Genomic DNA, 21,727 nt, shown 5'->3' with positions numbered 1-21,727 from the left:
TGCACATTATTCACTCATCTACAAACTGGGTATTCAGTCTAGAAATAAGAAGCCACTCATTTTTCTGCTTTTGATGTCACATTTTTTTTTTTTTATTTTAGTCATTTTTTAACAAGAAATGTGTATTTTTAGGCAGAAAACATTTCCTGCAAATTTTTGCAACAAAATATTGGCTTTTAATTATTTTTTTTTTTGTCTTTATTGACAGTGATTAGCAATAATAATGATCGAAACACAATGTAAGAATAATTTCACTGAAACTATACGCAAAAATTTTTGGGCTTGTCTCCTATATATCTATCTCTAGAGATATATATAGATATATATATATATATATATATATATATATATATATATATATATATATATATATATATATATACACACTTCTAAACAGAATTTTTTTAGACTTTGGTTCAAAATTTAAGTTCTTATTTAGTTTGGTTTCCAATAACCCAGACTAATTTATGTAGAAATTTTTTGGTTTTTTTTTTATTTTCTAATTTTTTTTTGGGTATTTGTTTCGAAGACATTTATTTACATTTAGAAATTTTTGTGTATTGTTTTTATACAAAACATTTTTTGGCTTTGTATTTGTTTGTGTATAATTTTTTAAACAAGATTTTAACACAACACAACACAATTCTTTCTTTCTTTAGGTGAGATTTCTTGTTCGTTTTGTGATCTGAAACTGGAAACATTTACAAACCAAAAAAGATCAACACCAAACAAAAATTTAAAAAAAGAACAGCAGTCAGTCATATGGATGGTGTGCTTTCACACTGGAACACGCCAAAATTTCTAAATGCACACATTCAGTGAAAACTCGCCAAATGTCATTGGTTAAACAGACAAATGGCCACATGTGCTATCTGACATCATGGGTGATCAATGTCTGTGTTTTGTGGGAGCAAACCCTTCCTCTCAACTACTTGAGGATCGAGGAGGGGTTTGTACCCACAAAGTACAGACAATAGATAGTCTGTGATGGCAGATAGCACATATTGGCACACTGTGTGTGCATTTAGAAATTTTGGCGTATTATAAAGTACAAAAATTAAAAAGGGTTTTGTGGGCGGGGGGGGGGGCGGGGGATGGGCTTCTGTGGTTCAGTCTTTGACACGGCCCATCATGTCAATGATATTTTTGTAATTTTGTTCGATGACTAGCATCCTTTGTCGCATGTTCTCCATTTCCGTGCTACACTCTGAAATGACATTTCGCACATTCTGCTCCATGACTAGCATCCTTTCCCGCATAATGTCCATTTCCGTGCTGCACTCCATTAGTTGCTGTACAATTATAGAAGCACTTGCACGTGAAAAATGTGCTACACCATCTTCATCCCCTAAAAAGAAACAAATTGGCATTCAAAATATGTAAATAATTTCCAGCCTATCTGCATATGTTTGGCCCTATTAATATAGGGGTGACACTGACCTGATGGCCTGATAATTTCCACATCCCCAATTTCTTCATCTTCTATCACTCCTCCTTCTTCCACCACCTCCCCATCATCTTCTATCACTCCTCCTTCTTCCACCACCTCCCCATCATCTTCGACTCCTCCTTCATCCATCAATCCACCTTCTTGCAATTCGCCAAATTGTTCTTCCGCCACTTGCCCTTCATCTGCTATAAATTCTAAGTCCAAAATAACTTCTTCCTCCTCTCTTCCTTCCTCCTTTCTTCCTTCCTCTTCTCCTTCCACATCCTCTTCTCCTTCCACATCCTCTTCTCCTTCCACATCCTCTTCTCCTTCCACATCCTCTTCTCCTTCCACATCCTCCTCTCTTCCTTCCCCAGCCTCCTCCTGCTCAACATGTGGAGGTGTTTGATTTTGCGGGTGTCTGGCCCTCTCTGCCTCCTCCAATTGCTGGCGTCTTCTTTCCCCTATAAGAAATAATAAAAAACAAAAGGGATACTCATCAGCACACAGATATTGGATATCATAAATCGCACACATTGCATAGACGATACATTTATGATGATTTTTGGTTGTTTATTCTTTCAGCAATCCTCCATTTTTGGCGTAGTTCTAGGCCAAGCTCTGATCCTGCCCCTTTTTTGCAAAGAAGTGACACACATGGATGTCCCCCCAAAACATTAATTCTCGTCGACCCTCCAAATAAATATACTTTGATTTTTGAGACACAGGTGCTTTGCATTTCAAGATGTTAAAACATCATCTTTATTTGCATTTTGGAGAATGAATCTTGTTTGCCTGTCACATTCACTCAATTTAATTTCTGTGATTTTGCTATTCAACAATGTTGGAAAACCAAGTTTGGGGCCAGTCAGCCATGTCCAGGTGTGTTGTTCCTGGAGTAACGTCACATTTTTGCAAAACAATGTCATATTACGCGTGTTTACTATTTCACAAAATTTGGTAAGGGTTGTTATTTGACATAAACACAATACAGTATCTACACGTGTTCAAAAGTACAAGCAGGCCAAGGAGGCAGATGTGAAAAAATACATGTCAACACATTATTGCAGACATTCCCCCCCCCCTTAAATAATCTGGACTTACTTTTACGCAGAATTTTGAGGATCTTCTTCATGTGATGTGGCTCCCTCAATTTTAAATCGGACCAACGCTTCCGTAGTTGCTCCTTTGACCTGGTGACACCAAACATTCTACTCATTCTCCTTGCCACCTTGTCCATTATGTGTGACTTTCTACGGTTCGGTGTTTTGTAGGGCCCACATTCACCATCATAATCCTTCCTCCTCATGATGTAAACCAACTCCACCATTTCTTCGAACGCCATATTAGTGGCTTTATATGTTTTAGGCCTGGATCGGGACGGTCCTGCCTCTGTCCCTTCACTTGCGCCATGAGAGCTCCGTGCCCGCTCGTGTGACATCGCCATCTTTCCTTCCCACAGAGATTAGGGGCGTGGAAACGAGGAAATGTCCCGTCAGGGGCGGAGATGAGGGCGGGGATTCTTGCATATGCGGAGTGTCGCGAATGCCAACAACGTATTGACGTAGGTTACGCGGAGAATATTCGCGCGATTCCAGAACCTACACAGTTAACGCCATATTTACTTTTTCAATTGATTAGGGGCATGGCAAAGGTGACGAGGGCGGCGTTTCATACATACGCGGAGTGGATAAAAGGCGCTTGACGTGATTACGTAGGTTACGTGTTAATTCAGCGAGCGTAAGAAACGAGGATTTTGAGAGAGGCAGGTAAGAAATTTAAACATGGGATCAGCAGCGGGCTCTAAAATGTAGAGCAATGGGATGGGGGTTTGGTCGGTTGGTTGCACAGTTTTATTAAGCTATTATGTCTCTTGGATACCAGAATGTGATTTTCGTACCCAAATGCTTTTGTAGACATCACAAAATAGAGAGGTCAAAAATGCTGTGACTCATTATCAATTATGTAGGGTGTATTCAGATCAGGCCAAGTATTGTTCTGTGTTGGTTGGACAGAGGTCATTAGGAAGTTTCTTTCATGTAATCAATGCTGAGGGGCAGGATATCTACACATGCAATAGTGCCTTGATGAATGCTGTCATTTGTAATAATTGTGTATGGTTGTACATTTCTATTATTTCCTGCAATGTAACCAAAGGGGCGGCATGTATAAAAAAAATGTTAGCTAAAACCAACCAATGGGGCAGAGCTGGCCAGCATTTTCTAAACAAGAGACACTGTGTTTGTATTTCTATATAGGTACTACTTTTTAAACAACATATTCTATCAATGTAAATGCTGAGTCTTTTTTTAATTGTGTTTTTGGTTTCTTTTTATTTTTTCAATCTAGAATAAAAAACAGTAAATCATAATTTCACAATGGATCTCCTGCAGACCCAAGAGATTATCCAGCATTTGCTGGATAAATTTAGGGAAATGCCCATCCTGTGGGATTCAAAGCAGCCCACCTACCACAATAAGGACGTACGAGCGGCAGCACTTGAACAGCTAGCAGCATACATGAGGACATGGGTGCCAGAATGCAGTGCCAACATGGTGAAGGATAAACTTGCCAACCTCAGGGGCACATATAGGAGAGCGTACAAAGCTCACCAAAAGCAACTAAGATCTGGAGCAGCAGCAAGACCACCAAAGGAACCCAAGCTGTGGTATTACAGCCAGATGTCATTTTTGCGGGATCAACTGGAAGGCAGGCCATCAATGTCAAGTCTGAATCCCAACCTTTCCTCCACGCTACCTCCCAGCGGGACTTCCCCAGATCACCACAGCCCTGCAGAGTCAGATGAAGAGGGCCTGGCTGACAGAGAGGCAGATCTGCGCCTCTACGATGATGAGGTATAGTAGTTTCATAACTAGTTATGTAATAATATTAATTATTGTTTGATTCTTGACTTGATATTGGTTAATAAAATACAAGCTGGGAAGTAAAAATCTAAAATCGTGGGCAAACAAATAGGTGTCAGGGATGACAACTGCAGGGGTCAGAGGGTGAGTCTGTTTTCAAGTTTAAATTCAAGGCAAAAAATAAGATTCAAGCATGAAAATGTGAGTGAGTATATTCCTAAATATATTACAACATGTCCCTTTTTTTTACACAGGAAGAAGAGACCAGCCAGGAGGTGGCAGATCCTCTCCTCACTGTCAGCCAGGACGAAGGGGTCAGTGGCAGCCAGGAGGAGGCCGGGCCCAGTGGCGTTCAGCAGCTCCCCAGGACAAGCACCACCAGCCAGGCTCCTCCCCTTTATATTAGGCCACCAGGCCGTAAGAAGAAATTGGGGGCAGTGGAGGAAGCCAGCCTCAAAATGATTCAGGAGGCGAGTGCCATCATGAGGGCCCCCCTCAACCCCACTGAGGCCTACAGTGCCTCCGTGGCACATGATCTCAATAAAGGCACGGAGGAGCAGAGGCAATTGGCCAAGGGCATCATCAACCAGGCCCTTTGGTGGATGCAGAGGGAGATGCTGACCCCAGACACTGGGCTATGTGACCCGGCCCGGCTTGCTGAACATCATACTCCTGCTGCCACATCATCCCCACCTGCAAGGGCCCAGGGAAGACCCGCTGGAAGGCAGCCTGGAAGGAAGGTTGCAAGGAAGAGGAGACGTTGATGCCCTGCCTTCCATTTGATCCCCCACAAATGGCATCTTATGTGCTGCTGCTTCAGATTTTATTTTGTGTGCTTCCTGAGGTTGGCTAGTTTATCCTTCACCATGTTTCAAATGCAAGTTTGCATGTATTTTGCTAGCTGTTCAAGTGCTGCCATTCTGTTTTTGATCCTTTTTATAATTTGCTCAAATAAAAGCCTTTTTGTTGATTTGAAAAACGTGCCTATTGTTTGTAATACTGTGGGTATTATTTTAGGCATCAAACATTACAAACAAATAAAATGTTTAATCTAAAATATTCACTAACTCATGGGGGGGGGGCATTTGGTGTGCCAACATGGTAGACAATTTAAACAACCTTCAAAATAATCCAGTTAAATATACAAACAAAAGCAAAATCAAAACTATTTCCTATTAAAATATTCTAAATGGTGACATAACTATAAACACCTAAATAAAGTGGGAAAGATAACCATTAAACATTAAAAGCAAAAAATTTGAAATGTGGAGGACCACTAAAAATATGATACGTCGGGCCAATAAAAGTTTGCAAAAATCTTACTACATCACAGCTAACAAATGTCACTTTTCAGTATGGAACAACTCAGTTGAAATAACATGAGCTAAATAACTGATTAGTTATAGCAAGAGAAGAATGAATAAAACGACGGCATCAAGCGTTGTTTATTGTGTGGTTTGCTTCAGTGTTCTATTGCTAGAATTAATCTTTCTATTGACGAATGTGCCATATCCCAAACAAACGTGAGTTTTACCTGAACGAGCGCTCCCGTGGCCTCATTTAGTCTGAGCATGCGCGGGGTTTTTGTACGTTGGTTTTGTGTACTCACCACCAAACATGTCCGTTCGGACAGGATTTGAGCGGACGGTTTTAAAACAAGTTTGGAAATAAATGTCTGCTGAAAAACGGCCCGGCGGGCAAATGTACGGTGAAATTCTGTACGCTCGTAACTACACACGACCAAACATGTCTGCTGAAACTGGTCCGCGGGCCAGTTTCAGCAAACATGTTTGGTCGTGAGTATGGGGCCTTAGAGTTAGGGTGCGTGTTATACGCCTGTGCATGTTATACGCCGATAAATACAGTAGTTAAAATGTAGTAGGCTCCAAACTAGCCTTTCTCAAGCAGGGTTGCTTTTAAGTTGAGTTCCTTAACCACTAGAGTACCGGGCCATTGTCAAATGACGGCTCCACGGTGACTCTGAATATTCAACAGGACATCAATTGACGTCCTGTATTCCTGCGGCCACTGGGGGGCGCGCGCGCGCCCGGCGCGTCCCCGAGATGCCGTTGCGCGTGCCTGGCGGTTGCGATGTCCGCCAGGTACCCGCGATCGGTAACGACAGAGCAGGGACGTGGAGCTCTGTGTGTAAACACAGAGCTCTACGTCCTGTCAGGGGAGAGAGGAGACCGATCTGTGTCTCTTGTACATAGGGACATAGATCGGTCACCTCCCCCAGTCACCCCCCTTCCCCCACAGTTAGAACACAATACAGGTATACATATTAACCCCTCCCTCACCCCCTAGTGTTAACCCCTTGAATGCCAGTCACATTTATACAGTAATTAGTGCATATTTATCGCATTAATCGCTGTATAAATGTGAATGGCGCCAAAAACGTGTCAAAAGTGTCCGATATGTTCGCCGCAATGTCACGGTGACAGTAAAAAAATCGCAAATCGCCGCCAATACTAGTAAAAAAATTAATAAAATAAAAATGCCATAAATCTATCAGCTATTTTGTAAACGCTATAACTTTTGCGCAAACCAATCAATATATGATCATTGAGATTTTTTTTACCAAAAATATGTAGAAGAATACGTATCGGCCTAAACTGAGGGAAAAAAAAGTTTTTTTCAAAAAAAATTTGATATTTATTAACCACTTCCAGACCTGCGCACGACGATGTACGTCCTATTTTTAAAGACGGATATCTCGGTAACGGCAGCAGCTGCTGTCACAACCGAGGTATCCATCTTTAGGGTGCGCGGTCTGGAATCCGATAATGGCGGTCTCCGCGGCGGATTCACCGCGAGATCGCCGTTATCGGTGGCGGGAGAGGGCCCCCCCCCCTCCCGCCGCTCTCCCGTGCCCTCCGCCGCTTACCGGAGCCGTCGGTAGCGGCGGAGGCGATCGGATGCTGTCGGCTGGTGAGCGGGGACGGGACTGAAGGAAAAATCTCCTTCGCCCGTCCCCATAGCTCGGCTGGGCGGAAGTGACGTCAAAACGTCAGTCCCGCCCAGCCTCTTAAAGAGACAAATTTTTTTTTTGGTCATTTGAAAAAATGACATTTTTTATTTTTTTTCTATTTTTTGCATTTAAGCCCAAATATGAGATCTGAGGTCTTTTTGACCCCAGATCTCATATTTAAGAGGACCTGTCATGCTTTTTTCTATTACAAGGGATGTTTACATTCCTTGTAATAGGAATAAAAGTGATAATTTTTTTTTTTTTTTTTTTTTCAGTGTTAAAAATTCTAAAATAAATAAAAATAAATGCGAAAAGCAAAAAAAAATTTTTTTAAAGCGCCCCGTCCCGACGAGCTCGCGCGTAGAAGCGAACGCATACGCGAGTAGCGCCGACATATGAAAACGGTATTCAAACCACACAAGTGAGGTATCGCCGCGATCGTTAGAGCGAGAGCAATAATTTTAGCCTTAGGCCTACTCTGTAACTCAAAAAATGCAACCTGTAGAATTTTTTAAACGTCGCCTATCAAGATTTTTAAGGGTAAAAGTTTGACGCCATGCCACGAGCGGGCGCAATTTTTAAGCGTGACATGTTGGGCATCATTTTACTCGGCGTAACATTATCTTTCAAAATATATAAAACAATTGGGCCAAATTTATTGTTGTCTTATTTTTTAATTCAAAAAAGTGAATTTTTTCCAAAAAAAGTGCGCTTGTAAGACCGCTGCGCAAATACGGTGTGACAAAAAGTATTGGAATGACCACTATTTTATTCTCTAGGGTGTTAGAAAAAAAAAATATATAATGTTTGGGGGTTTTAAGTAATTTTCTAGCAGAAAAAAATGTTTTAGTCTTGCAAACACCGAATCTGAAAAACACCTAAGGTCTGGAAGTGGTTAAATAAAAAAGTAAAAAAATTGTGTTTTTTTTTTTAAATTGTCACTCTTCTTTTGTTTATAGCGCAAAAAATAAAAAACGCAGAAGTGATCAAATACCACCAAAAGAAAGCTCTATTTGTGGGAACAAAATGATAAAAAAATTGTTTGGGTACAGTGTAGCACGACCGCGCAATTGTCATTCAAAGTGCGACAGTGCTGAAAGCTGAAAATTGGCTTGGGCAGGAAGGGGCGTAAGTGCCCGGTATGGAAGTGGTTAACCAGTGAGTTGGCAAGTTAATCTCTCGTCTACACTAACCACCAATGCAAGGGAGAACTTCTACACTGACCACTAATTTTAGGGAATGTCAATCAATGTTTCTTTATTAAAAGGTTATTACTGAAAATAATGTTGTTGTATAAAGCGGGGGGGGGGGGGGGGAGGATTTAAAAGAAAAAAACTATGATAGGTACACCACATTTATTCTTTCATTTAAAATGTTCCACAATTATTGATCATGTCAATGTACCATCATTTTTAGGTATAATAATTTTTAGCAGAGGTTCAGAGACCTAAAAATAATAATATTTTTCTACAGAGTAAAAAAGGTAAGTGCTGTTACCTTCTAGCTATATATAATAGTGTTGCAGGGGTGATTGTATCCCTAGAGTGATTTGATAAAATTACAATTATTTTGACAGGTAAAAGAAATCTAGTATGTCCATTTAAATGTATATTTGTTAGTTTTTCTGGAGTTCTGGTTAAAAATCTGCACTGTATGAAAAATATATTTTTTTTTATTTTATAATTGCAATGCAGATCCTGATCCAAATTAAAACCATCATATAGTACTTAAAGTCTTTTATGCTCTGTCTTGGATTCACACATTTTCCTCTTCTGATTCCCCTGAAACTACAAGTGTACTTAAAATGTGAAACATATGTCAAAGGAATTATTTATTGCAAATGGTCTCTGCAATGTTAATTTCTCTTGCTCCATCTAAGCAACCCAAACTCATGTAGACTTGACATTGTTGGATTCCCTTTGAGTAAAAATAAAGAATCTCTATTTTTTTCTATTTTTTTAATCCAAAATATAATTTATTTGCAGTCTGAGAGAGTATGGTTTTGGAAAAAGTCGCAATACATGACTTTGGAATGGCAGAGAGGGTCTATTTTCCTCCCCATAGGGATGCCTATCTGTTAACTTTTGGCACAGCCAGTAATGTATTAAGGAGATGGGTGCTACATAGAAAGTTGGATAATAATGTAAAAGAGGTGACTTCTAAAAGACATTTTAAGAAAGCATAATAATATATTACATGTATCCTATAAAAGTATGCAGTATTTCTTGGTGCTTACTTTAGAAGGCCCAGTGCTGGAGTTAGTTCTGGTTGGTCCTGTGGGGCCCTTCAACATATAAATTAAATTATATGACAAATAAAAACGTGAACTAAAATGAATGATAAGCCGCATTTATTTAAAAAAAAAAGAAGAAAAAAAAACTTCCAAAGAAGACACCTGTCTGATTCCCCCCCCCCCCTAATTTTATTGACTGTAAGAGTACACATTACACAGGTAATTGGAACTGGCAGGTCATACATCACAGCTATGCATCACATTACAATATTTACAAAAAGTCTTTCTACCTACACCAAGCATCTGAAAAATCTTTAACTAAATCGTCAAACTGTATCATCTTGAGGACATTGCTCTTCACAGCCAGTAGGCACAGAACACTTTGTCTTTCAAGAGTAATCGTGGTTTCTAAGATAATTCTTTATCAGTGCCAATTTGTTGATCAACCCTTCTCCCGAACAATTAGTGACCATCTTGCTTAAATATATTCTAAAAGCTACAATCACACTTGGAAAGGTATCAGCAATCCCATCATTATATAATAAAACTGCCTATTAAGATGGTGTTAGGGCCTGCACCTCTGTGAGCCCATGTCATTCACCAGGGTAACTGCCTATGTACCTATCCTGCTGGTCAGAGGTAGTTCCACTTCTGCTATAGAAACTACTTGGCAAAGGCTGCAAACTTGACAACACTACTGAAGTCTTGATGGAAAACCAGTTTCATTTTTCCATAAAGGAAGTCTGGGAACCCTCTGGCAATTGGCCCTTTTGCTGCAACACTGACTGTCAGTATTCACATTCTTTTAGTGCTTTCTCTGATGCTCTTTAGATGTATTTAATGAGCATTTATTATTGTTAAGAGGTTGCTTATGGTGTATTTTACTTTATTAATTATTGCATTATAGTGCACTTCAGCTCATCAAGACATGCCTTATTGCCCTGTCACACTTATGTAGTGCCCCACTGTGTCTTGTAGGGGCAGGATAACTACTCCAGAGTCAGGAAGCTAGCTAGCATTTACCCCAGGGCAAAATCAATGGCTATAATAGGGAGTTTTGAACAAAAATTGGGAGCCAGTCACTTTTGATCTTTTCAAAGCTTTAATGTAGACCTTAGAAGAAGTTAGTAGGAGAGAGGGTTAGGGGGTCGCAAATACCAGTAGCTGATCACTTACAGACTCATTTGATCCAGAAAATGTACAGCTTCACAGTACCAGAACCTTTAAGCCGACCCGGCGTTACTGAAAATACGTTTTCAGCTGTAGAACAAGATCCAACTTCACAGTATCAGAAACTCTAAGCTGACTCGGCAACACTGTAAGCACGTTTTAGATGTAGATGCGTCCTCCAAATGAGTCACCAGGCCCTCCTGAGAGATCAGCCTTCATCCTGGCTCTCTCCAGCAAGGGTCCTCCCTTGGGTCTTCTCAATTTGGCTTGGCTTCTCCCATGCTGAGCAAAACAGCCTAAGGGCCACCTCAGGATTAGTAGGTCCCAGACAGGCTTCTGGGCCTACTTGCAGAGCTCACTTCAGCAGCACATCCCCAGGCCAGGAGGGCCTGAAATAAGAGAGCAAGCACAGGGCCCCACCCAAGTATATATCCTCTCCCAGAATACACCAGTGGCCAAGAACCTCCTACTGGGCTGGCTGGAAGAAAAATAAATATTCATAACTCAACCTAGTTGTACTATCTCATACTGGCCTGTGGTACCAGTGACACCTACTGGCGACAGTGAGAAATGCACTACCTAATTGAGTTTAGGAAAAGACTAGATAAACTGTACAATCAGTCTGAGCTGTCTACAACCCAGCCAAAAACTAAATTTACATGAAAGACCCAGTTTAGGACCAGGGGGGCTACAAGTATGCTTGTATGTTTCATGCCACTGTACGTCAATGCACATGCAAATGTTGACATGCAATGCAAAGTCCTTTGCAATGTGTGTTGAAGCACATGTCAATGTGCATTTTCATGTGTCGATTTTTATAGAAAATGCATGTACCTAAAAACAGATAAGTGAAAATGCAGCCTAAAATATAAAGGTGTGATCCAAATCTTAATAGGAATTTATTAAACACTTTAAAATATAAATATTTATTTTCATCTTATAAAAATAAACATACCCAGGGTATTATTAATTACCTAAAAAAAATGTAATAATTTAATTCCAGACGTCCTCTATTGAGAAGGGTTGATGGATTTAGAAGAGACAACTTTTGCTATGATGTTGATATTACACATCAAGGGGCAGATCCACATACCTACGCTGTGCCCGGCGCAGATGTGAGATACGCTACGCCGCTGTAACTTACTTTGCAAATCTTTGAATCCTGAAAGAATTTGCGCCGTAAGTTACGGCGCCGTAGTGTATCTCTCGCGGCGAGGAGGGGGCGTGTTTCATTTAAATGAAGCGCGTCCCCGCGCCGAACGAACTGCGCATGCCCCGTCCGTCAAAACTCCCAGGGTGCATTGCTCCAAATGACGTCGCAAGGACGTCATTGTTTTCGACGTGAACGTAAATGGTGTCCAGCCCCATTCACGGACGACTTACTCAACGACGTAAAATTTTCAAAATTATACGCGGGAACGACGGCCATACTTAACATTGAATACGCCACCAGATAGCAGCTTTAACTATACGCCGGAAAAAGCCGAACGGAAACGACGTAAAAGAATGCGACGGCCGCTCGTACGTTCGTGGATCGTCGGAAATAGCTAATTTGCATACTCGACGCGGATTACGACGTGAACGCCACCCAGCGGCAGCCGGAAAATTGCATCTTAGATCCGACGGCGTACTAAGGCGTACGACTGTCGGATCTAACACAGATGCCGTCGTATTTTGTTTGGTGGATACCAAAACAAAGAAACGACGCGCAAAATTTGAAATTACGCGACGTATCAAGAGATTTCTTTCAGGATCTGCCCCCAAGGGTGTAAGTTTATTACTGTCAATGCTATAGTAAAAATTCAGTTTGATATAGTATTACATACATTTATGAATTCAGAATAAATATAGAACACAAAATTGTGAAAATCAGTATTGCATACTATGCACATAAATGAGAAAATTATATATGTCATGTAATAAGAATGTGTTTTTTTTTTTTTTTTTTTGCTCATTACAGGATAATGATCACAGTGACATGGGATTTAGCAGTCCAAGTAAGAATCTTTTTTCTTATATATATTTCATTGCATATGTTGTACGTAAACAGTTGGCAGATGATGTATGAGCATGCTCATATGCGTTCATTCGATTTAGTTTTATGTGTTTCATTGCAGTAGAACTGGGACTGCAAGTATGAAAAAATGGAAACTGGTATGTTAGTTTGGGGCAAAAAAAAGGTCTCTGGTCACAAACAAAAACAATTGGCAATAAATTCTACAATAAAGCACTTACAATAAAGCAAAGAGGCTGGCATAGTTCTTATCCTCAAGTCTTTGTTTACCTAAATCCACTCAAGTTACAGAACAGCAGGGTTCTGTACATTAAAGTGGATGTAAACCCTCTCATATACCCAGTGAAGTGAACAGCGTCTGATGATACACAGAGTTGAAACAAATCTCCCTACATAAGTTGTACATGTATATCTGCTGTCTTCAACTTGCTATATTCTTTAGAAAGTGCACATTGTGTTAGAGATTTTTTTCTTCCTGTTCAGCACTGGGAGTGTAGTCTTGGCATACACTCTAATCCATTATATAGCACCCACCCCTACACACATTTCAGGCTGTTTTTTTCTCCTGTGTCAGAGTACTTGTCAGAAGTTATCATGCTGCTAACAGAGGAATGGAGCAGCAGAAAGACATGGGACTTATTGCTTTGGAGAGAGATAGGAAAACACTACAGATATATGTGCTTAGGTCAAATTTCATGAATTGGATTTACATCCACTTTAAACCTTTTTCCAATTTGTATTCTACCCTGACATATTAAAAATGCATTTTCCTAATGATAAATGGGACCCTTGATATGAGAATCAACATTTTTTTTCTAACTGACTTAAAGGAGACATATAGCTAAAGCTATTTTGGCTACACTTCAATGGGTCTCAAGAGTGCAGTTCATTCTGCAGTCCTGTGACCTGTTTTCAGCTGACAGTGGGCTGACGTCTACACTTCTTCCTCTGGCCATAGAGGCTACATGACAGCATAGTACCGACTTTTGTTATGCCTACTTATGTGAAACAGTATATAAAGAGGTCAGCGCTAACTGGTTTCAGATCAGTATTTAGGAGGGACTGGGGGGGGGGGGGACTAGTGGAAGATATTTTACTTGCAGGTAATGCTTCTTGCTTTAGAACTACTTTAAACCTCTTCTACTTTATATATCTATTGTGGCAGTAACAAACCCTTTCACAGAGTATGAGAATTGTTAACCAGCATGTGGGCTTCTCATTCATGCAGGTCAGAGGACTCTAGAATGTGTGTTTGGTAGAGAATAAACTGGTTTCCAGTGTTCCCTGAGATTAGTAAATCCTAGTATGGTCCCGGAGACCGGAGACTTTGTGGAGACTTGGGAGGGGAAAGGCTTCATAGAGACTTGAGAGGGATGAAGTCTCCTATCCTGGGTCCATGCTTTTCCAGTAGCCAGCACTCTGATTGGGCAGGTGTCTGCAACCCTTATGAGTTTTGTGTTTGCAATAGTTCAGGGCTTTTCTTTTCCCAAAGAGTCCATGTGGTTGCAACTTACAAGGTAGCAGTAAGGCTAGGTTCCCACTGCGAATCCAGTATGAGTTTCCACATTGCATGTCACCTGTGAATCGCTGCGGGTGTCAATAGAAAAGTTATTGGTAAATTGGTCAATTTGGACAGGAATTGGATCGCATGGGTGTGAACACCGATGAACTCTTACTACAAACCCTTTGCATAGAAAGAGTCATAAAGGCATTGAAGAATGAATATGCCATCTGTGGAAGGATCAGTATCATCACCAAAACTCCACCCATGGTCACCAATGATCTATGTTATCAATGTTATAGCGGAATATGTAAAAGAACTGGGAAGACCCAGGAAGACACTTATAGTGTACAATTGTATAGGCAGTTGATTAATAAATGCATGACTAGCCACCCATATTGATAAAAACAACAAGCGCTTAAACATTAAAATGTAATGAGGGATACAAATACATCTCTTTCTCAACTCATAAAACATAAACCTAAATAAACCAGAGGTTTTGCTGCTTCATACAGTACAATATCACATACCCCTCAGACTTTAAAGGAGCCCCATTGATTTGCAGTTATTTTCAGCTTTGGCTTTTTCATGAGCTGCAGACACGTGGTGTTAATTAAACACATGGTGACTTGTTGACCAGAGAACCTGTCCAAGTATTTCCCTTGTTAGACTTCAGAACCCATTACTGGCTTTTACTTAGTAAACAAACTCAGAAACACAGTTTACCCAAGGGGCCCTTTTATAAATATGGACACATTCTCTGAGAAATGTTTCTCCTGTCCACCACCTATCCATTAACATTCTCACGGTGCATATTAATAACCAAGCCTGAGCAACCAAACTTGTATGCTATTGCTTTTATTAGCTAAACATAAAATGATTACTGAATTTTGCACACTGTTACACAGACACACATCCAAATTGCATATTATTACCAATAGCAGTAACAAAGCTGTACTCTTGTCTGGACTTGGTATGGGGTATAATCAATTTTTAGTTGTCATCCAGGGCACAGCCTGCATGTAACTCTTCCCTATCCTACTCTTCATCAAACTCTTCCCTATCCTACCCTCCATCAAACTCTTCCCTATCCTACCCTTAATCAAACTCTTTCCTATCCTACCCTTCATTAAACTCTTCCCTATCCTACCCTTCAACAAACTCTTCCCTATCCTACCCTTCATCAAACTCTTCCCTATCCTACCCTTCATCAACTCTTCCCTATCCTACCCTTCATCAAACTCTTCCCTATCCTACCCTTCATTAAACTCTTCCCTATCCTACACTTCATCAAGCTCTTCCCTATCCTACCCTTCATCAAACTCTTCCCTATCCTACCCTTCATCAAACTCCTCCCTATCGTACCCTTTATAAAACTCTTCCCTATCCTACCCTTCATCAAACTCTTCCATATCTTACCCTTCATCAAACTCTTCCCTATCCTACTCTTCATCAAACTCTTCCCTATCCTACTGTTCATAAAACTCTTCCCTATCCTTCCCTTCATCAAACTCTTCCCTATCCTAAATAGGGGCGGAACGAGCGGCGTGCTGACGTCATCACCCTCATTCGCTTGATCTCTACACGGACGGGTTTGCCTGTTTAGCGTCCGGCCGGTGCAACAGGCTCAAGGCTTGTCTTTGTTCACAGAAATAACTGCCAATGAGAGATTTGAGTTTGGAGTCCATCTGACATTATACCATACTGCAGATACAGCTGTTATCACTATCCTGCTGGATTTTTTACATGCTGAATTTGGTCCATTAGGACCTTAGGATCTGGTAAGCAGACTACTTGGCTAATGGTCATGGATTCACACTGGGTTCCATACGGTATCACAAGAGTGCAGTTGTTTGGAGTATGCACGGGTGTTTAATATACCACACAACTTTATGGACTCTTTCATATATCTAATTGAATGGACTTTCACTTTTTTATGTCACTGTTCAATATATTCAACAGACTCACAAGGAATTTACTTCATTGTTATAAGTTGTCTATTGAAGATTGAGCACTTATGTTGAATTGCTAAACGGCTCTTAACAGTTTGGTGATATATGCACATGATATGTTCCTTCAGTGGTAGTTTATTTTGCATAATTCCATATCACTATATGTTTTCTTGTTCTAGTTTATTTAAGTTTATCCACTATTTGGAATTCGTATATTTTCTTACCTCACAGGTTTAATTTAGTATATGCACTTGATATACTCCCTCAGTAGTAGTATATACATTTATCACAAAAGATTTAGCGCCACTATTTATTTTCTTAATTTTACACACTGTTACTTCACAGATTAGTTGCTGCTTATCAATCTAGTTTCAGGCTACACATTTTCTAACCAACATAGCGCAGTTGTTTCCCCAATTTTATATCTTCCCTATCCTACCCTTCGTCAAACTCTTCCCTATCCTACCCTTCATCAAACTCTTCCCTATCGTGCCCTTCATCAAACTCTTTCCTATCCTACCCTTCATAAAACTCTTCCCTATCCTACCCTTCATAAAACTCTTCCCTATCCTACCCTTCATAAATCTCTTTCCTACCCTTCATAAAACTCTTCCCTATCCTACCCTTCATAAAACTCTTCCCTATCCTACCCGTCATAAAACTCTTCCCTATCCTACCCTTCATCAAACCTGGATTTTATTGGGACAAAGGCACTGCAAAAATCGAAAATGTGGTGACGTACAACACTGTGACGAGCCTAGAATAATGAAGTCCAATGCTTCCGAGCATGCGTCTAATTGTTTCCGAGCATGCATGTTTTTTTCTCCCTCTGAATTCCATACAGACTAACAGAATTTTCGTCGGAAAAAATAAGAATATGTTCTCTTTCTAAGTCCGTCAAAATTTCCGACTGAAAAAGTCTGATGAGTCATACACACGGTCAGAATATCTGATGAAAAAATTCCGTCTGACTTTTTCCATCAGAAATTCTGATCATGTGTACGTGGCACATGTAATGGGGATGTGTGAAGTAATGACCATTATGTTTTCATAAAGACCACAATCAAGCAGGGTATTCCTGATTGTCTACGAAAAGTCATGTTTATATATTTATGAACACGATGACTAGACAAGGGTGGGGGAAAGGATGTCATGATGTGGTCACTAACTTTGATAGTCTTTCTTTGTAATGATAGCCTGTTATATTATTTGCGTTAAAAATGTAATATGTGAAAATATTACTTACTTAGTAGCAACCAAACCAAAACTAGGCCATTTTAAATGACAAATGTGTAGATGTACTATATCTCTGTAAACCACAATGCCTGGGAGGAACAAGTTTCTGGTGTAATTTTTGTAGGAAATTTCTTTGGTAAACAACAATAAAGAATCAACAGAATGAGCTATTATTCCCTGGGATGAAGACGCAGTTTACTTTCTGTGGATATTAAAAAGTGAAGAGAAATATAAGAGCCCCATCCATAACACATTCACTTTTTAAGGCCAATTTAAAGTTTGTTTATGTGTAACGTAAAAATGGGAATTTAGCTGTAAATATAAAGGCCTCTTACACTGTGTTGATATAATGACTAATTTAGAATGCAGCCTGTTGTAAAACTGGATTTATAACATGGGCAGTAATTTCATGTATTTGATCATTAAAATGCAATGTGGATTACATGCTGATTCATATTGTTTCATAAAAAGTCATGGATTTCAGATATTGATTTAAAATGATATAAAATTACCAAGTTTATAAAGTAACTTTAGATCACAGTGCTAATTAATCTTCGTGGCTTTGCTTAAACTTTTCCCCTTAGGAAAAAAGATGTGTATAAAGGCATATTTACAAAGTACATTGGGTTTTTGTTTTGCACAAGCATGGACACTGGTTTGAAATAGCACCGTATACCAATTCAGTAATATTTGTTACGCTACACATAGGCGCATGCTAGGGGCTGGTGTCGCCTGAGGCGGAAATTTTTGCACCGCCACCCTCCAGCTCACCCACTCTAACCCTTTCTCATGCACTGAGCAGGAAGCTCAGTGACCCTGAGCCTTACTAAGGTGCTTACCAATTAAATGTGAAAAGTGTTTTTATCTATGAACATACAGTATATTGATATACCTTTATTTACAGAGATTTACTTGGAGTTGATACTCTTCAGTTTCAGATGGTGATAACTTTGCAAATGCTTTGTAAAAGCTTGCGGTACACACAGCCCTTCAGACTCAAATTTACCTTCTGAAACCCTTGTAAACAAAGACAAATTTTGCATTTAAAGACAATTTACAATCAGACACAATAGCATTTTCTATATTTCTATGTGTAATTATAAATAGTTGTGTTCATATTTAGGCAACTTGCCTATTTGGCATAGAAAGTCTTCATACAAAGCTTAGTTAATTATTATTCATGTTTGTACATATTTAAGTTAATTGGATGATGTGAGCAGCAAGATCAAGGTTCTGCTGTTGTTTGAAAGAGCTGTAGGGGGTCTCACCATATTGATACCTGGAGAGTAGAAATCATAACATTTCATGGAAATGCTTTTTATTTTTAATTGAACAAATTCACAATTAAAGAGATCTTACTAAAGTATCTTCTACTGCTTTACTAGAAAAGAAAGTACCTCTTACTGAGGTTATTATTATACAGGATATATTTAGCGCCAACAGTTTGCGCAGCACTTTACAATATATAGGGAGACAGCAGTTACAATATAATAAAATACAAGAGGGTTAGGAGGGCCCTGCTCATAAGAGCTTACAATCGAATAGGGTGGGGCAAGTGGTACAAAAGGTTATAACTGGGGGGACTGAGCTTATGGAAGAGATAAACGTTCATCTAGTTGGAGGTGATGTGTAATAGACGTCCTTGAAAAGATGAGTTTTCAGGGATTGCCTAAAGGCAGACAGAGTAGGAGATAGTCAGACAGATTGAGGTACAGAGTTAGCCTAATAGCATATTTATCTTGCTAGTACTCAAGGTTGTTCTCTGGCTCTAGTGATACATGCATGGTTGTCACTGTTTCTCGAAAAAAAACAACTATGGCTGACATTGCTTGTTGAAGGTGCCACCTAAAAACCTGTGACCTTGACTTTGCACACACAACTCTACACGTTGGTTACAATAGAATTCAGAGCTTGCTAAACACCTCCACCCTCCCATTTATTAACCAACACTTGATGTAGGTGAGACAAGATATTCCTTGCTACATCCTTAAATCCTAACACCATAAAGCAAAATTTTCACTTGTCTTAAGACAGTCACATTCTAGCAAGTTGAACAAAGTTCAACTGCCATCAATCCATGTAAAGAACTGCATTTAGTATTGCTCCATCAAACTTCTAGATCAACAATAACTTTGATCTGAACTGTGCTACATTTATTACCCTTATTGACACTGTGAATATAAACCCTTTTTAAAAAAAAGGTTTGACCTGATATTATGTGATTTTGGGAAATCTAAAGGAAAAAATCGAAAGAAAATTGTATAGTGTGTATCCAGCTTAAAGCAATTGTAAAGCTTCAAGTTTAAAAAAAATAAATAAAAATAAATCATGCTTACCTCCACTGTGCAGTTAATTTTGCACAGAGTGCCCCCGAAAACCATCTTCTGGGGTCCCTCGGTGGCTCTAGTGGCTCCTCCTCTCATCAGATAACCCCCTAGGAGAAGCGCTCTCCTGGGGGGGTTACCTTGCAGGCACGCTCCCGAGTCCATCATGTGGCATCCATAGACACTGAATGTAAGACTCGGCCCACCCTCCGGTGCCCACATCATTGTATTTGATTGAGAGCAGTGGGAGCCAATGGCTGCAGTGCTATCAATCTATACAATCAAGAGCCAAGAACCCCGGGAAAAGGAAGAGCGTGTCTCGGCCGGGTGAAAATCCAGGGCTCAGGTAAGGAAAACGGGGAGCTGGGGGGCCAGTCACTGCCGGGTGTTTTTTCACCTTAATGCATAGGATGCATTAAGGTGAAAAAACACGAGGGTTTACAACCCCTTTAAGAACACTAACAGGTTTTATAAATTCCCTCCTCTAACCAAAATGAACAAAAAAAATGATCACATTTTTGGCTTTACATTTTGCAGTAACCCAGTCAATAAATCAATATGGGGGCTGTTGTTATTGTGCTAGTTCTGAAAATGCTAGTTGTCTGGCTGTAATCCTGAAACTGACTCAAAGTATTGAAGCCAGAGGGTAAACATAATTACATGGCATCCAGCATTTTCAGAAGGAGAGGCCACCAATGGCAGTTTGCCTGCTCGTCTTATGTTTCCTTTAAATTAATTAGTAAACTTCTGCATGTACAAGTGCTCTTTTTTTGGTGAGAGATCCGTTTTCCACTATCCTATCCATGCTGCAATATATTTCACTCCCAGAAAACAGTAAAAATGTTTTTAATGTAATAAATTATCCATTCATATTTTGGTTTTGTTTAAAAGATATTAACCCTATCTTTTTTTTTTCAAGAACACAGTGATTTAAAGATCAGAAGCCCAGCTGATTGTTCGGCTCAAACATCGTAAGTGCCTTTGTTTTGTTTGTTTTTTTTCAATTTATCGCAATGAATAGGACTACAGACACATAGAGAGTGGAGGCCACAGAATAGCCTGGTTTATTTCCGCAAAGGTACAATCACAAAGATATAATATACTATATGTACAGTAGTACCTACCACAGAAAAAGTAGGACTTTAAATGTATCCAAGAGGAAAATAGTAATCAGATGCCACCTTTTAATGGATCTTTTAAAAAAAAACATATTTTATTCATCATTAAAAGTGATCACCCATTTTATAAAATACATATCTGTTACATAAAATCATAATATAAGACTTAGGCTAGGTTCACTCTATTGCAGGTGCAGGAATGGGTATGGCACCGTCGCACATCCGAAATTGAAACATGTTTTTGGGTGTGTGAAACTACATGGTGCTGCAGCAGGCGAGTTTTGGAAAAAGGTTCAGGGATCATTTCCCTGCATTTCCTACAGGTATAGCAGCCCGATCAAATTAATGGGCTGTAGTGCCTGCTCAAACATAACATGCAGTAAACAAGAAGATGTGAACCTAGCCTTATTGTAAAGATCACAAAATCAAAAATAAGATAAATCTCAACACCCATATTTAGTGATGCATTTCACAGTCCCCAAGAGCTTCTTCAGAACCTGGTTATAAGATGTATTTGAGCACTTTCAATTGATCTGTCTGATAAATAAGGGTGTTGGGATTTATCTTATTTTTGCATTTGTACAGTAAGTCTCAAGCCCTGTACACACGGCCCGCATTCTCGTCAGGGAAAAAAACGTTGTTTTTCCTGATGAAATTTCTGGCAAGATTTTCTTGCCGGCCGAGTGTACACATGTACGATTCAAAAGAACCGCCGTTCTTTTGAATGGCACGAATGTGATGACGTCATCAACTACGATGGGCATGCGCTCATCACATTCAATGCCATCGCCGCCATCTTGCTTCACCCTACCTATCCAGGAAGAGTATTTGAACAAAGCATAGCAAGAAAAACACTATGGGGGTTATTTACGAAAGGCAAATCCACTTTGCACTACAAGTGCAAACTACAAGTGC

The 21,727-nt window shown here is 39.8% G+C and overlaps 1 protein-coding gene across 1 annotated transcript in view; it reads left to right on the top strand.

The window, feature by feature from the left end:
• Window positions 1–21,727, top strand: part of AFF3 (AF4/FMR2 family member 3) — a 279,809-nt gene that overhangs the window by 124,667 nt on the left and 133,415 nt on the right. The window contains exons 3-4 of the mRNA XM_040336366.1: window positions 12,628–12,664; window positions 20,614–20,665. Coding sequence (XP_040192300.1) covers window positions 12,628–12,664; window positions 20,614–20,665 — 89 coding nt within the window. The remainder of the gene's footprint in view (window positions 1–12,627; window positions 12,665–20,613; window positions 20,666–21,727) is intronic.

Source organism: Rana temporaria, chromosome 2 (assembly GCF_905171775.1).
Source record: "Rana temporaria chromosome 2, aRanTem1.1, whole genome shotgun sequence".
Taxonomy (NCBI): domain Eukaryota; kingdom Metazoa; phylum Chordata; class Amphibia; order Anura; family Ranidae; genus Rana; species Rana temporaria.
This window is presented reverse-complemented; position numbering and strand designations above follow the sequence as displayed.